The sequence below is a fragment of the Hipposideros armiger genome, unplaced genomic scaffold (assembly GCF_001890085.2).
Source record: "Hipposideros armiger isolate ML-2016 unplaced genomic scaffold, ASM189008v1 scaffold_478, whole genome shotgun sequence".
In the NCBI taxonomy this organism is placed as follows: Eukaryota; Metazoa; Chordata; class Mammalia; order Chiroptera; family Hipposideridae; genus Hipposideros; species Hipposideros armiger.
This window is the reverse complement of record NW_017731828.1, coordinates 340,932-355,051: the sequence shown is the minus strand read 5'-3', so window position 1 is coordinate 355,051 and position 14,120 is coordinate 340,932. Positions and strand designations below refer to the sequence as shown.

The 14,120-nt window shown below is 36.3% G+C and overlaps 1 protein-coding gene across 8 annotated transcripts in view; it reads left to right on the top strand.

The window, feature by feature from the left end:
• The window catches only part of BRAF (B-Raf proto-oncogene, serine/threonine kinase), a 126,418-nt gene that overhangs the window by 75,230 nt on the left and 37,068 nt on the right, over window positions 1-14,120 (top strand). For all 8 annotated transcript variants that reach the window (XM_019666772.1, XM_019666774.1, XM_019666775.1 and 5 more), the window contains 4 exons: window positions 1,709-1,845; window positions 3,044-3,161; window positions 5,520-5,604; window positions 6,481-6,657. In XM_019666772.1, coding sequence (XP_019522317.1) covers window positions 1,709-1,845; window positions 3,044-3,161; window positions 5,520-5,604; window positions 6,481-6,657 — 517 coding nt within the window. The remainder of the gene's footprint in view (window positions 1-1,708; window positions 1,846-3,043; window positions 3,162-5,519; window positions 5,605-6,480; window positions 6,658-14,120) is intronic.

Sequence of the window (14,120 nt, the reverse complement as noted above, 5' to 3'; positions counted from 1 at the left end):
TTTTATTTTAATCCATTTAAGTGATAACCTTGATGACTTAATATTTGTTATCAATTTTTGTGGTTTTTTTGAAAAAGTGGAAATGGAAATCCCTATTACGAGATTTTACTACACTTTTGGCTTTATTTTTCTGTGATATCAGCAGTGTGCTTTTTAAAAAATGTAGGACCTATATATTTAATATTGTATCACATGTAGGGAGCTTTATAAAAGATTTTTAATATATTTGGGGCATGTTAGCATACTTCAGGAAATATGAGGATTTATGTTTTCAGTTATGCCCTAATATGAGGAGAAAGTTAACAGTATAATTTCACTCTCCCATTTTATCTTGCCATACTTTAATTAGTGGTTAAACTCATTTTTTTTTATTGAAGTAAAAATTGAGAAAGGTGTCCTTCTATAAATATGTTTAAAGCACTATATTTTCTGGCTTTTGCTAGTTAGTGGCCGTTACTTATTCTGAATGTAGTGGTGACGGTTCAGATTTTTTGCTCTCAGCCCACCTGTTTCTCAGAAAATCCATAGAATGAGCTGGAAGTCATACAGTACTTAAAATAAGACAGTACAGCACTAAGTAGATCAGAACTGCAAAGTTAAGGCTTTATGTTGTTGAAAATTATCAGTGGAAGGTAGAAAATGGATTGTGCTCTAGTTAATAGAGATTCCAAATACCATTTTTTTTGTAGAAAATTACACATGAGATCATGGAAATTCCACATGATAACATATGTGATGTAGTCATGATAAATTTCTACACAGATTTAACATTTAAATGTTGTCATTGGTATCTTGTTCTGTGAAAGATAGTGACTTCACCCCCCACCCCCAAGAATAGTAATCTTTTTTTAGAAAATCCTCTTGAAGTCTTTTTGTTTGATATATACAAATATTATTTGACATCTCAGTCCTGCTTAACTATGCTCAGTCCCCACTGAGCAGGAACTTAGAATTATTGCCACCGAGCCAGCATTTGGAAGAGTACCCATCAGTAAGGCATGCCACGCTGCCAACCCAGTCTGCTTTCAAAGAATGCACCCGTTGGGCACACTTGGCTGATCGACTATTTCCGTCTGTAGTAACTTGGCTGAGAAGCCATAGCACTTACTTTGCTCTCACTTCCAAAGGCAGGGATTTCTCAGAGTTGTGAGAAAGCTGCTTGGCTTTGTTTACATGAATGTTGTGCAGGCAGCACATCATCTTTGTTCAGTAGAATAAGCCTCCAGGAGCCAATGGAACTGACTAGTGTCTCTCACTCTTAAGTAGTGTAGTATGTGGTATGGGATTTTTTTTTTTTTTTTAGTGGCTAATATGAAAAAGCCAGATATTTTCAACATTAAGGCCATTTATTAGAATATGTTTCCATTTGAGGATTTCCATCTTTTTTAATATTGATTGGCTGCTGAGGTAACAAAATAAAATTTTATCTTTTATATAGGCTTTTAAATTTTGCTTTTGGATTTTTTTTTAATCAAAGTGTATATCTGTAATCAGATGTTTTAAAGGTCATTCAATTGGCCAGAAAACTGAAAGAAAATATAGAACTAATCACCAAATGAGGCCCCTTTTTGGCCTGTTCTTTGTAAAGTCTACTTGAATGTGCACTGCATTTTTTAAATAAGTCTAAATCTACCCCACCCTCTGCCCCCAATAAATTAACGTACTTGATTTCCCTTTAATGAATACATTTGTCTCTTCACCAACTTAGGATCAACCACAGGTTTGTCTGCCACGCCCCCTGCCTCATTACCTGGCTCACTCACTAATGTGAAAGCACTACAGAAATCTCCAGGACCTCAGCGGGAAAGGAAGTCATCTTCATCCTCAGAAGACAGGAATCGAATGGTGAGTGTATGATCTCTTTTCCTCTGAGTTCTTTCTCTACAGAAGTCAAAAGGTGTAATATCACCTTTTAGGTATACTGATATGTCCATATATGACATAGAATTTCCATAATCAAATAAATTTAATAACTTTTTTTGCTTAAAGTATATTTATTTGCACAACACAGATATTTGCTCTCAAATCTAATGTAATTGAGTAAAAGGCAGTTTTGAGCCTTGAATAACATGGATTTGAACCACATGAACCTACTTACATGTGGATGCTTTTCAATAAATACACAGTCAGCACTCCATATGCCAGGTTTCACATCAATGATTCAACCAACCAATGATCAAAAACAATATTGGTCGTGGAACCAACCCCAAGGGATACCAAGGGACAATTGTAGTTAAGTTTGGGGAGAAATCAAAAGTTATACATGGATTTTCAACTGCGCAGGGGGGTTGGCACCCCTTAACCCCACGTTATTCAAGAGTCAACTGTAGTGTACTGTTTCTAAAATTAGGAAAAACAGTAAGCCAGTATTTTAGGAAGCATTATTGGGCATTTATGTTCTAAAGGGCTGGTCTGAAATTCAAATACCTGCCAAATGACCTTCTTCCCTATCTGAAAAAGTAACTTTCTGCTTGCAAAATAAATCTATTTTAAAACTAATAATTTAATTTTAGCAAGAGTGTATTAATGGTATATGTGGATAGGTGGATTCTTTACCAAAATAATTGTGTATGTTGAGAATTTTTTTGAGAGACTGGATCACATGAGGAAATTTAGCACTGACTGGGAGAGAATAAGGAGGTAAATTAGCAGTTACCATAGCATGTTAACTTAAATTTTTGAAAGCTTTGGCTCCAAAACTAGCCACAAATATATAGTATTTATCTTGCCCTTAATAGCCCTCCAAAGGATAAAAGCCTGTTTTATTTATTTTAGTAATACATATTTTTAATACCCAATAAATAATATCTATTTTTTAATAAATTTTTTTCATCCTAACACTGACTTAGGCCTTCAATTTAAGTTCTGTAGTGTTAGATTTATGCTTCTAACTATTATTCCTCCAAAGTGTTTTTTTCCTTAAAAGATCTTATTTCTTTCTAACTTATGCCCCTTTCAGTCATAGGGGAATGTACTTAGCGTGAAACATAAGGTTTTCCTTTTTTGTTTGCCTTGGCTTGACTTTTGCCCTATTTTTATCAAGAAAACACTTGGTAGACGGGATTCAAGTGATGATTGGGAGATTCCTGATGGCCAGATCACAGTGGGACAAAGAATTGGATCCGGGTCATTTGGGACAGTCTACAAGGGAAAGTGGCATGGTATGTATTAGCACGGTGACCTTGTCACAAGTTCTAATAATAGCATATGTTTAACAACTTCTATAGAAATGTATCACAGGAAGTGTTCGCTGTTTGCATCATTAAGCTTCTTGGATCATTTTCAAGAGTCCTCCAAAGGTTTCTAACAAAAATTATGGGAAGTAAAAGCTGAGTTCACATCAACTAGCTTTCCTGTCATTATATAACATTAATAATTTTAAAGATGATGATTCTCCAGGTGAACTAGTTCCCAAGATGTTTTTTCTTTGATAATTTTTCTGCTGATTATTTTATTTGTATTATAAACTGCAAGTAAACATGTTAAATTGTACTTATCAAAGGAAGAAATGGCAAGGAAACATATAAAAAAATGTTCAGCCTGGCTAGTTATCAAAGAACTGCAAGTTCAAAAAATGGAAATCATTATTTGCCTCTCAAATGGACAAAGATTTTTTTAAATTGGTAATATTTAGAGTTGGGATTGCAATGCTGCTGGTGGGAAAATAAATTGGTACTGATTTTTTTGGGGGTCAATTTGGTAATACGTATATCAAGCCAACAATTTCTTTTGTAGAACTTTATAATGAGGAAATAATTGGACAGGAGCAAACAGATATGTGTGCAAGTAGATTCAGTAGAGATTTAATATTAATGAAAAATGAAAATAAATGCCCATTAATAGAATATTGGATAAGTTCATAACCTCCATGTATGATTATATAGAATTTAAATTAATATGGTAGATTTACATTTATTGATATGGAAAGATGTTATATTAAATTTTACAAAGCAGCATGTATAATATCTCATATTATGGTCCTACATAAAAATACATATGACTTAATTTTAAAATGTCCGTTAGTATTTCAGTACATATCTTTTTAGGTTATCTTTTCATATGTATTCATAAATATTCACACTGATACATATAAAAACCTAGTAGGATATACATCAGTGTATTAACAGTGGTCATTTCTGAGTGACATGATTATGGGAAATCTTTTTTGATGCTTTCAAAATGTTTAATTTTTTTTTTACTGTGAACACTGTATTACTTTGATAATCAGGACAAATAAGTTAATTATATTGAAGTATAATATACACGCAAGAAAAGTACATATGAGTGTACGAGTAGCTGAAATCCCATAAAGTAAACGCTCCTCTAGTTAGAAAACAGAACCTGACCAGCACTGCAGAACAAACTCCTCCTCTCCCCATCCCCTAAGGGTAACCACTGTCCTGACGATAGCAGAAATCATACAGGATGCACTCTTGTGTCTGTCCCCTTCCACTCAGCGTTGTTTATGAGGTCCATCTCTGTTGTTGTGTGTAGTTGTAGGTCATTCATGTTCTCTATAGTATTTCATTGTGTGACTATAAAATGATTCCTTTTTCTGTGTACTGGGTGGATGAGCATTTTCATAGTTTCCAGTTTGGGGCTATTACAAAGGCTGCTATGAATATTCTTAGTGCATACATGTCACTTGATGAACATACGTGTCCATTCTTGCTGGGTCTAGACCTAGGAAAGAATTGTGGCACCCCACTGGATATGCATATGTTCCATTTTAGTAGTTACTGCCAACAGTGTGTCAGGTGGCCGTACTAGTTTACACACCCTCTGGCAGTGTGTATGAGTTCTACCTGTGTCATAAAAAGTTTTTTTTTAATTATGATTACAATTTTTTTAAATTATTTATTTTTTATTATTATTATTATTGGGGGAACAATGTGTTTTTCCAGGACCCATCAGCTCCAAGTCAAGTAGTTGTTTTTCAATCTAGTTGTGGAAGGCGCATCTCAGTGACCTATGTGGGAATTGAACTGGCAACCTTGGTGTTATGAGCCTGCGCTCTAACCACCTGAGCTAACCGGCCGCCCCGATTACGATTTTAATACCGTTTCTAAGCAAAAGCAGTAAGTGATTTGAAAAAAATGTTAACTACTCTGATAAAGAAGTTTGGTAGGTTTCTATTTTAGTCAAGCTCCATTGGGCCTGTCATCTGTAGTTTTAACATTCAGTTGGTAAATGCATCCAATTTAATATTGTTAAATAACCAGGAAAATACCATGGGCACTTCACTGGTTAAACTAAATTTCCAAGAGAAAAACAAGGTTGGCAATTTTTTTGTATTGGTATATTAAAATACTAGTATAAGAGTGTCATTGTTAGTTTAGTTTTTATCCTTAGAAAATGAATGCAGTTAAGGGAAGTTATGGTCTAATTTATTATGTCATAAAATAATTTAATAATGGTGTGGATTTAAGACTGTGATAATGGTGAAAATACCCAAGATTTTAAAATATTTTTAAATTTAAAAAATTGGAATGACATTTGGAATGATAATTACCTTTTAGGTGATGTCGCAGTGAAAATGTTGAATGTGACAGCACCCACACCTCAGCAGTTACAGGCCTTCAAAAATGAAGTAGGCGTACTCAGGTGAGTGTACGCAAATTAGTGGTTTCCAGAGAAAGTATCTTCATCAGTTCCTGTTTTCTAGCAGTAGCCACTGTTAGCTCTACAAATTTACTCAAAGTGGATAAAACAGAGTTTGAATATATTTTCTCTTTTGCCGTATTCTTTTAAGTGGTATACAATATTATAGTGTACAGCTGATAGAAGAGCTCTAAGCCTAGAGTGAATTAATGGGAATAGTTTTTGATTATGAGAAATAATACTTCCACTTGTGGAAATAGTACTCTCAAACTTCTAATCTTATCAGAGCACATTTAGAGATTCCATCATGCCCTGGAACTTGAGGGACATTAACAGACTAAAGTGCATCCAGGCAAGGACGACTTAGATATGGAGGATTCTACAGCTGTAACCTAGTGGGGAAAGCAGTCAGCAGAACTGAGGAGGTTTGGTTTGTAGGAGGCTGTTATGTTCAAGAGGATGCAGACTTACCCTCTCTGATCCCAGAGTGCAGAACAGGGAATCCAGCGGTGGAAGTTGGAGGAAAATGATTTTTCAGAACCCCAAAAAGCTTTCTAATACTAGAACTACTTTAAAAAAGAAAAAGAAGAAAAGAATGGGGGAAATAGGCTTCAGTCCCAGTGACGAGCTTCCCATAATTGAAGGTATTTAAGCCATCCCTAGTTGCCTGTCAGGTCTATTAAAAGTATTTCCGTAAAGAGTAGAATGTTAGACTACATAGTTACTAGAGCCTCTTCTAATTTTATCTTTCTGTTGCCTTTTTTAAATATATCTTTTTCTCACAGCATCTTATGGATAAATAGACTGTTTTGGCCTCTTTTTTAATATTTGCTGAAGTTTATCAATATTTACTTCTTGCTGTCACATTTCTTTTTACAGGAAAACTCGACATGTGAATATCCTACTCTTCATGGGCTATTCCACAAAGCCACAACTGGCTATTGTTACACAGTGGTGTGAGGGCTCCAGCTTATATCACCATCTCCACATCATTGAGACCAAATTTGAGATGATCAAACTTATAGATATCGCACGGCAGACTGCACAGGGCATGGAGTAAGTTCCATTCTGTTAAATCTCATGTAAATTACTTTTGAAGACCGTTGAGGGTGTTTTAAAATTTTTAGCTTTTTGGACTGCTTTTTAAGTTACTGTCCAGCAACATATGGACACTTTTAACTAATGACTAGCAATATGATACTAAGAAATAAAATAGTCTCTCTCTACTACAGACTTTAAAACATATAAAGTATATGGTAATAAATACGTGACTACAAATTTGTTTTGCATGCAGTGATTTAGCTAAGCAGTTAAGGTTCAGAAAACAAAAATAGGCAAGCAAAAAACCACTAAAAAGTCATTAACAGTTATTGAAGTGCATACAATAATTGTTATCCTTTCAAATTATTTTTTCCAAGTACCCATATTTTCTATTGCAAACTGGTCATATGTATGAAATAAAGTAAAATGAAAACTGCATTCTGATCCTTTTTAAGGATTTCAAGTTGAGTTGTTCATATCCATTGAGTTTTGCTATATAGTTTAAAAGGTAAGAAATAACTATAAAATTTACCATAGACCAGAATAGGTAACTGACTTGGAAGAATAAATTTTGCATGCAATTCTTAAGTACAAATGAATAGGTAAATCAAAAGGTAAAATTAAATAAATTTTCAAAGTGCTTAGATAAAAATTTTAAGTGACTAAAAATATATTTGAAAGCTGTATGAGTATTTTAAAAATATGTGTGGATCTCAAATTAGCCTAACATTTTATAGTATACAAATGGCTTTCACAGGCATAGGTCATTGTGTCACTTAACCTCTATAATGTTATAAAAAAGGAGATATTTTTATTTTCTTTTTACAGATAAGGAAACTCAGGCTTTCAAATGACTTGTCTAAGATCACACATTTAATAAGAGGCAGCAAAGGTGCTTAACTCAGAATTTCTGATTCCCAAGCCATTATTCTTTTCCCATAATCACTATGCTACTTTCACATTATAAAATTAGAATGAAATGGTGTATATGTACTAACACCTAGAACTTGGATGCAAGATCACTTAACAGCAAGTAAACTAGAACCAGATCTCAAATCCAGGTCTGGCTCTAAAATCTTGTCACTCTCCTACCCTCTCTGTCTCAAAACTAGGCAATATATCTATAATTTAGATTGCTTTTAAGCCTATGTTGAGCCAAAATGCTTATTGCAGCAAATTATTACCTTAACAATACATTTCCGCTTTTCCACTAGACTTAAAGCAATCTCACCCTTTCATGTAAGTTAGAATCAGAGTCTGTTCAAATCTGAAAGGTCATATTAAAATCTTGTCAAGAGCAAACCATAGCAAATATAGTAAACACTGAGAAAGAAACAAAGCTTATTCTGCCCCCTGCCCCCACCACCAAACATGCTCCCCACTGAGGGCCTTTTGTACTTGTTATTTTCTCTTTGAAGGATTCTCATGCCATAAATATCCATAGCGACCCTGTGTCTCTGTTCAAATGTCACCTTTTAAAAGAAGCCTTCTCTGGTCACCATGTATACTAACTAATGTCTTTACCCCACCGTCACTCTCTACCTCTATCCTTGTTTTCTTAAACATCCAGCTCTATGACACATTTTGTTTATTGTCTGTCACTCCCACTAGAATACAACGTGTATGAGCAGGGGCTTTGTTTTGTCCATTGTTTTATCCCTAATGCCTAGAACAGGGCCTGGCCTATGACAGGTACTCAGTCCATACCTGTGAAATGAAAAAAACGAAAGAAGGATCACACACAACTGCACATTAATGATGTTTACCTTTCAGAAGAGAAGCCAAATCCTTCTCATACCGAAACTGAGACATGCCAAAAAAAGAAAAAATCGTCAATGAAGTAATAAAAGGATAACAGAGGGTGAATGGCTTTTCCTATAAACAGAGGCAGCAAAAAGTAGTAGTAAAAATGTTTTTTGGGACAGTGAAGTGCTAGTATTAAGACAAGAAATGACAGTAGAGAAGAACACTATCCAGTTGGAATAGTTCTGTAGTCTGGAGGACAGTCAGTGAAGAGGCACTGTTTTTCCGTTGCTTTACAGCTTGGGATCTCTTAAGTATAAACATCTATAGTCTATGTACTCTGAAATCCTTTGCTTACATTTTTAAGTAATGCTCACTGTGTAAAAAGTATACTTGGCTATGAAGGTAGATCATGGCTCTGTGTGGTGATTACTAGAGGGGACGGAAGGGGGGTGAGGGGAGGATGAAGAGGGTAAAGGGGGTCAAATACAAGGGGATGGAAGGCGACCAGACTTCAGGTGGTGAGCACACAATAGAGTAGACAGATGTCGGATTACAAAGTTGTACACCTGAAATTCATATAATGTTACTAACCAGTGTTACCACAAGAAATTTAACTTTTAATAAATTAATTTAAAAAACAGTAAGAAAACAATTCCATTTCCATAGAATCCAAAAGAATAAAATACCTAGGAATAAGTTTAACCAAGGAGGTCAAAGATTGTACTCTGAAAAGTATAAAACATTGCTGAAAGAAATTAAAGAAAAAAACAAATGGGGTTTGGTGTAATAAAAAATTTTGTATAGATAGTGGTGGTGGGAGCACCAATATTGTGAATGTACTTAATGCCACTGAATTGTACACTTAAAAGTGGTTAAATGACCATTTTATTTATATATTTTAGCACAATAAAGTTAAAAACAAAATAAAGATAACACAAAATGGTTATGTGAGTTGCAGATAAGGTGACATATTTTTGCTGTCCTTTGAAACTCCACTAAAACTATAATAAAGGAATTTTTTTTTAAGCAAGAACATATAAGGATGGAGATAACAAGAAGGAAACAACAGCAACAACATTTTAAAAGCTAGAAATCAGGTGGTGAAGTGATGATCATGGAATTAGTAGACCCAAAAAGCTAATTCATTAGTTGGCAATGGGGAAATGAAAACTAACCTGATTTATACCTAAGAACCCTCAAACACCTCAGGAATTGGCAGTGCTGGGTATCTGCAGAGGAGGCACAGTACATGAAAAGGCCCGTCTGAAGAGCTGCTCAAAATCTCTTCTTCTGCCATGTGCCACTGGGTGACTGCCTATCTCTACCCTGGCAGTGGACTGGAAGTTTATGCTCTGGAGAGAGGAAAACAAGTATCTCTGGACTGGGGACATGGACATGGACACTCTACCAGAAACGTGTATTGAATGACTGCTTACTGAATGATGAATGGAGAATTCCCCCACACTATTCTTGTCTGTGGGTTCCCAGAATGCTAGCAACCACACCTTCCCCTCCACACGAGATTGGAGAGTCTTCTGTGAAGAATCTTACAGGCAAGAGGAAAGACCCAAAGGTAGTGACATCAGAGACTCCACCTAGATCACTATACAGGAAAGTTCAAATACAAGATGCCCACCTGTACACCGCTGCTTTCAGACAGCTTTTTAGTCCCTCACTCAGTCTGAGTAAGACACATTTATCTCTGGCTCACCTGAAACCAGAGGGAATGTCTCTGATGCCAATGAGAGACCAAAACAAATGGAGGGAAAGCGACTAGAAACAAACAAATCCAATGCAAGAAGAGATACCCCTCCCCACAAAACCTATCAGTTTCTTCAACGATAAAAGACAATTTTCTATCCATAAAACAAGAACAGAGTCTTTAAAAGAGACTTTGCAACAACAAAGGATGTTAAAATGTTAATATTTACAGTACACTAAATTACATCTTCTGCAGTTATTTAAACATAACTTTTAAATGTCTGGCTCCTCCTCCCCTGTCTTCCACCATCATTTCACGAAGGACAGAACGAGCTAGATATAGCTGACGAATAAGTCCGCACACTATTTAAATAGCCATTAATAATATACGTTTGCACAGCTCTCATTTCAAAATAACCTGCCCCCTGAATGTTTTCCAGATGCTGTTGAAGGTGACCTTTTCTGACTACTTTCCAAAATTGATCTTGTAGTCCCAGGGCAGAAGCAAAATAAGAGCAGCGTAGTAACCCAGTGTATTAAGTGCTGGGGCTGCAGTCACTCCCCAGAAAGAGCCTTCAGTAACTTGGAGAGTTAAATCATTAGGACTTTCAAACATGTCACAGAATATTGGGTTACAGAATATAAGCAGACAGTGGATGGGTGACATTTTTCCTGTGTAGTTAATTCTGTCTGTCCTCAGTGAAAGATCATTTCTGATTCCTGGGTTTACCTGAAGAGAGCAGAGCCATTCTAATAACAGGTAATTATAGACTGACTCTTAGGAATCAAGGTTTGTATAGTACATTTATCATCTTCTCACCTGACAATCATTGATTGATTCAGCATAAGGACCAGGGTATTTATTTCAAGAATATTGTTACTAAAGAAATTCCAGGAATGGTTGGATTCATTATACCATTTCTTTGCAGAACTTCCAGTGTCAGTATAATACTGTCAGTATAATGTCAATATAAAAAATGGTATAATTTTTATTTAGCTTTATTAGAAAATTTACTAAAAGTTAAATCAAGGATGCACGTAGAGAAAGTTGTGGTCTGTTATACTCACAGAAGTGGTATAGTCTGAATATAAGATAATTAAAAATAATTAGGGGAGGGCCGGCCGAGTGACGTGATGGTTAAGAACTCGCTTGGGATGCCAGAGGGCCCCGGTTCGGATCCCACATATGAGGGCCAGTGACACTGCCCTCCACAGCTAAGATGCTGAACAACAGCTCAACCTGGAGCTGGGCTGCCATGAGTCGCCGGCGACGGCGTAGGCTGCAGTCCCTGTGGCAGTGGGTTGCCATGGGCTACCGTATGTAGCCAGCAGCCAGCGTGAGCGGCCAGCAGCCGCAGTGAGCGGCCGTCCAGAAGCCGGCGACTGATCTGCCTCGCCAGAGAAGAGCGCAATGATGGTGCCAACTTGGGCCAGTGAAGCAACATCCTCCACAACTAGATTGAAGAACAAAACGACAGCAACTAGTCTGTTCCCCTTCCCCCAATTCCCCCAGCACTGTTCCCATCCCCTCAATTCCCCAATAAAAATCTTAAAAAAAAAAAAAAATTAGGGGATAAATCCTCACAATTTACTTTTTTTAAAAAAAATGAAGAACATGCCCCCTTTACTCATAAATAAACCTATGTAAAAGAAAGAGGATGAATCGAAGCTGGAAAGATGGTGAACGTGTGTGAATGAAAATAATTCTAATTGATCAAAAATGTAGTGAACATGATTTTCTGATGGATAAAAACAATAATAGAAAGAAGAGGCTGATAAACAGAAAAATGCAAACTAAAACAAAGAAGCACTATTTTTTACCCATTGGAACTGGCAAAATGCCTAAGTTCTGACAAGATCACATGTTGGAAGAGATGAAGGAAATTGTTTACTGGGACAGGCCAGTGTAACCAACCACCCTGTAGTCATTTTGGAAGTATCTGTTAAAATGGAAAATGAATGGTCTACTTCCAAGAAACACTAGCTTTTGTTCCAAAAGATGTGTATAGGAAGAGATGTAATACAGGAAAACATAAAATAGTGAAAAATGGGAAATATAAATGTCCATCAGTAGAGGACTGGCTAAATAAAACACTGGCACATACTAGTGAAAGGGAGTAGTGTAAAGCAGAAATGAATCATATATGTATCAACATCAGCTTCAAAACATGTCAAGTGAAAACAGCAAGCTGCAGCATGAAACCACTTAAAATTTTATAAAAACATTTTTTGTATTTGAGGTTTTTTTTATTTTGGGGTGTGTGTGTGTGTGTGTGTGTGTGTGTGTGTGTGTGTGTGTGTAAAAGTATTAAAATGAGAATTGGAAGGCACACGCCAGGCTCAGTAGGGGTTGTCTCCAGGAATTGGCAGAAAGGAGTGAGATGGGTGGGGGCAGCTGTCAGGCGAAAGGGCTTTGGCTTTACCTGTAACATCCTAATTGTTTATGTCTTTTAATAAAAAAGATTCTGCAGTTATGTTTTACTTTCATAACCTTTTTACAAGTATAAACTGAAAAAAGGCGGGGCAAATGTGTGAAAAGCAACAAGATTGAGGAGGGTGAGAATATGAGTGCATTCTACATTATGCTTTGTTGAAATTTTTCTTAATTTCAAAATAAAAGTTATAAAGAAATACATAATCAAAAACTGTAAACATAACCACCAGTAACCTACCATTAAGAGAGAATTACCATTTATATTTTGATATATATTGTGTATTTTTTTAAAATCCATTCTTTTAATATTATACACAATGGTTTGTTGTTGGTTTTAGATATGGAATCATCCTGATTTTGCCTTTTTTCAATCACATTTTAAACATCTTTGCTTGTCAATAAATATTATGTTCTGACCTCAGCTCTGCTATACACCAATAACTCAATCTCCCCCTCTTTTTTTATACCAACTACGTTCTGTGGTTTTTTATATGTAGTAATGTATTTAGCAATTACAGTACTATGTGTCAAACATTGTTCTGTGTACTTCATTTAATCCTCAACAACCCTATAAGATAGATCCTGTTATTGTCCTCATTTTGCTGATAAAGAAACTAGGATATTCTAACTTGCCCCAGGCACTTAGGCTCCAGAGTGCATGCCCTTAACCTTTACAGCAGGCTGCTTGTCCAACTTAGTCCTTTCAGCAACCTCTAGGCGGCCCTTCATGTCACCCAGTAGTCAGACTTGAGTGCCATTGTTCATTCACTCTTCCCCTGTCCTAGACACTGTCCTACCTCCTCTGTCCTCCAACCTCCGACACCTCTTCAAGAACAGTCAGCTTGCCATTTCACTAAGAAAGCTGGAAGCCCCCACCTCATCTACCCACCTACCTACATTCCTGCCCAGTTTTTCTGCCTTATCACTCACAGAAAAAGCCAACCCTTCCATTGTGTGCACTAGATCCCATCCCTTTCTCCTATACACTGACATCTTTTGAGTAATCTCCCGTGTAGCATCAGGTTTAACTTTCGCACTGGATTTTCTCCCGTTTTAAAACATTTTCCTTATAAAGCACGTTTGGTAGTGTTGACAATTGTTGAATCTAGGTGGAAGGCATAGTGGTATTTATTGTATTCTTCTTTCAACTGTTCTCTGTGCTTAAGAAGTTTCATAATAAAAAAGTTGAGGCCCCTCCCTTAATCGCACTTCCCCTCAAGCTGTCACCTCATTTCTCTTCTTTCCTTTACAGTAAAACTTCTCAAGAGTTGTTAGTACTCACTTGATTTCTCTCTTCCCCTTTTATCTTGGACCCCACCACTCCAATCAGCCTTGCCCCTGACACTCCACTGAAATATTTCTTAATAAGATAGTTGCTACATGTTGCTACATCTGTTGCTTCAGTTCTCATCCTCAGTCTGTTTGACCTATTAAACACATGGTGAACTTGATCTTGCCCTTCTTCATGAAACCTGTTCTTAATCCCTTGCTACTCAAAATGTGGTCTGATAGCATCCGTGCACCACCTGGGAGTCTTCTAGAAATGCTGAGTTTTAGATACCACCCCAGTCTACATTTTAACAAGTTCTCTAAATGG